Here is a 1,419-nt window from a genome sequence, read left to right as displayed (position 1 = left end):
CGTAGTCGGAAATTACTGTAATTATGATCCATCTTTTTTAATTTTCCATTTATAGATTACTCTAATTATGATCGATCCTTTTAATTGTGCATTTATAGCTTCATTATTTATTATATCTTCTTTATTTATTATAGATAACAAATAAAAATAAAGATTTTCTAGCCAGTATCAAATATCACCGCATAAATCAAAGGTTTAATCATATTTTTATAATTGTACTAAAAATGTATTATTATTATAAAAAATAATAATTAAAAAAAAAAAGCTAAATGAAAAACTATAATCCCAATGTAATTGTAGTACGAAGAAATCGATTTGAAATACAAATACACAACCATAATTGCATAATTTAAGCACAGATCATCGGAGATATATCGGAGCTTTTATCGCCGGTGAGCGGCGGCGGCGGGTTCTTAAAAATCCAGGTCCCAAACACAAGAAATCCAAGCGCGTGACCTGCCACCGCCACAAGAAACACACCGCCGTTGAACGACATCACCGCCAGCATCACCATATAAGCCAATCCGGCTCGCAGTGTATGAACCAAGGTATGAACCAATCCCACCGCCAACGGACCTGACCTTTTCCGGGCGAAGTTCGAGTGAGATAAGAACTCGACGAGAAACGCGAGGAAGAAGACGAAGATGAGAACGAGAGCGTACATACCCGAATTAGTTCCGGGCCAACCCGGGAACAAAATATCACCATTTTTGCCCCAGAAAAAGGCCATGTGCATCATCGGGTGATGGTGCATCATGTCGCCTGCCATCTTCGGTGATGCTCCTGTGGCAGCGATTGGTGGCGGTGACATATCGGTCATTCCGCTCATGTGACCCTCGTCCATTATCCTCTCTCCCTTTGTCTTTCTCTCTCTCTGACACACAGCATATGGGTGGCCGTTGGGGATATAAAGAGAGTGAAGTACTTCTACAAATCGATGGGTATGGGTAGAGTCTGTTGTACATAGATGCATTCAAGTTGTAAACAAAATTTTGTTCTCAAAACTTGGATTCTCAGAAAACGGATTCGGTTTCTCGACCCGGTATGTATTACTTACCGCAAATGTGGTTAACCAAAAAAAAAAAATGTTGATCGAGTTTAAAAGGTCATTAAAACTTTGACAAAATTAAAAATTGTCTTTTTAGTTTAAAATTTTGTTGTTCTTGTTTAAAAATATATTGAAGAGTAAAAGTGGATATATTATATGCTTTTAATCCAAAAATATTTTAACTGGTTAGCTTTTTAACATTACACTTTTATTTTTATGGATTATTTTTACAGCCAAACTACAATTAATTCTGCATTTTTTTACAACTAATTCTGCATTTTTTTTAGTTTTATTTATTTTTTATACATTAATTATTTTAATTAATTTTACTTAATTTCCATTCATTGCATTACTTATTGCATTATTATATA

The 1,419-nt window shown here is 34.9% G+C and overlaps 1 protein-coding gene across 1 annotated transcript; it reads right to left on the bottom strand.

Moving 5' to 3' along the window:
- Positions 1 to 270: 270 nt before the first annotated feature.
- Positions 271 to 943, bottom strand: COPT1 (copper transporter 1). Its single transcript, XM_078996644.1, has one exon. It carries the CDS (start codon positions 842 to 844, stop codon positions 350 to 352), a length of 495 nt encoding a protein of 164 aa, XP_078852770.1. The 5' UTR covers positions 845 to 943; the 3' UTR covers positions 271 to 349.
- Between the last annotated feature and the right edge of the window lie 476 nt (positions 944 to 1,419).

This window comes from Lactuca saligna, chromosome 5, assembly GCF_052625555.1.
Source record: "Lactuca saligna cultivar CGN05327 chromosome 5, ASM5262555v1, whole genome shotgun sequence".
In the NCBI taxonomy this organism is placed as follows: Eukaryota; Viridiplantae; Streptophyta; class Magnoliopsida; order Asterales; family Asteraceae; genus Lactuca; species Lactuca saligna.
The sequence above is the reverse complement of the archived record's forward strand: the minus strand, read 5'-3'. Positions and strand labels throughout refer to the sequence as shown.

Excerpts from the sequence above, each read along its gene's own strand:
- COPT1 (XM_078996644.1), bottom strand. The coding sequence starts at position 844 with ATGGACGAGGGTCACATGAGCGGAATGACCGATATGTCACCGCCACCA.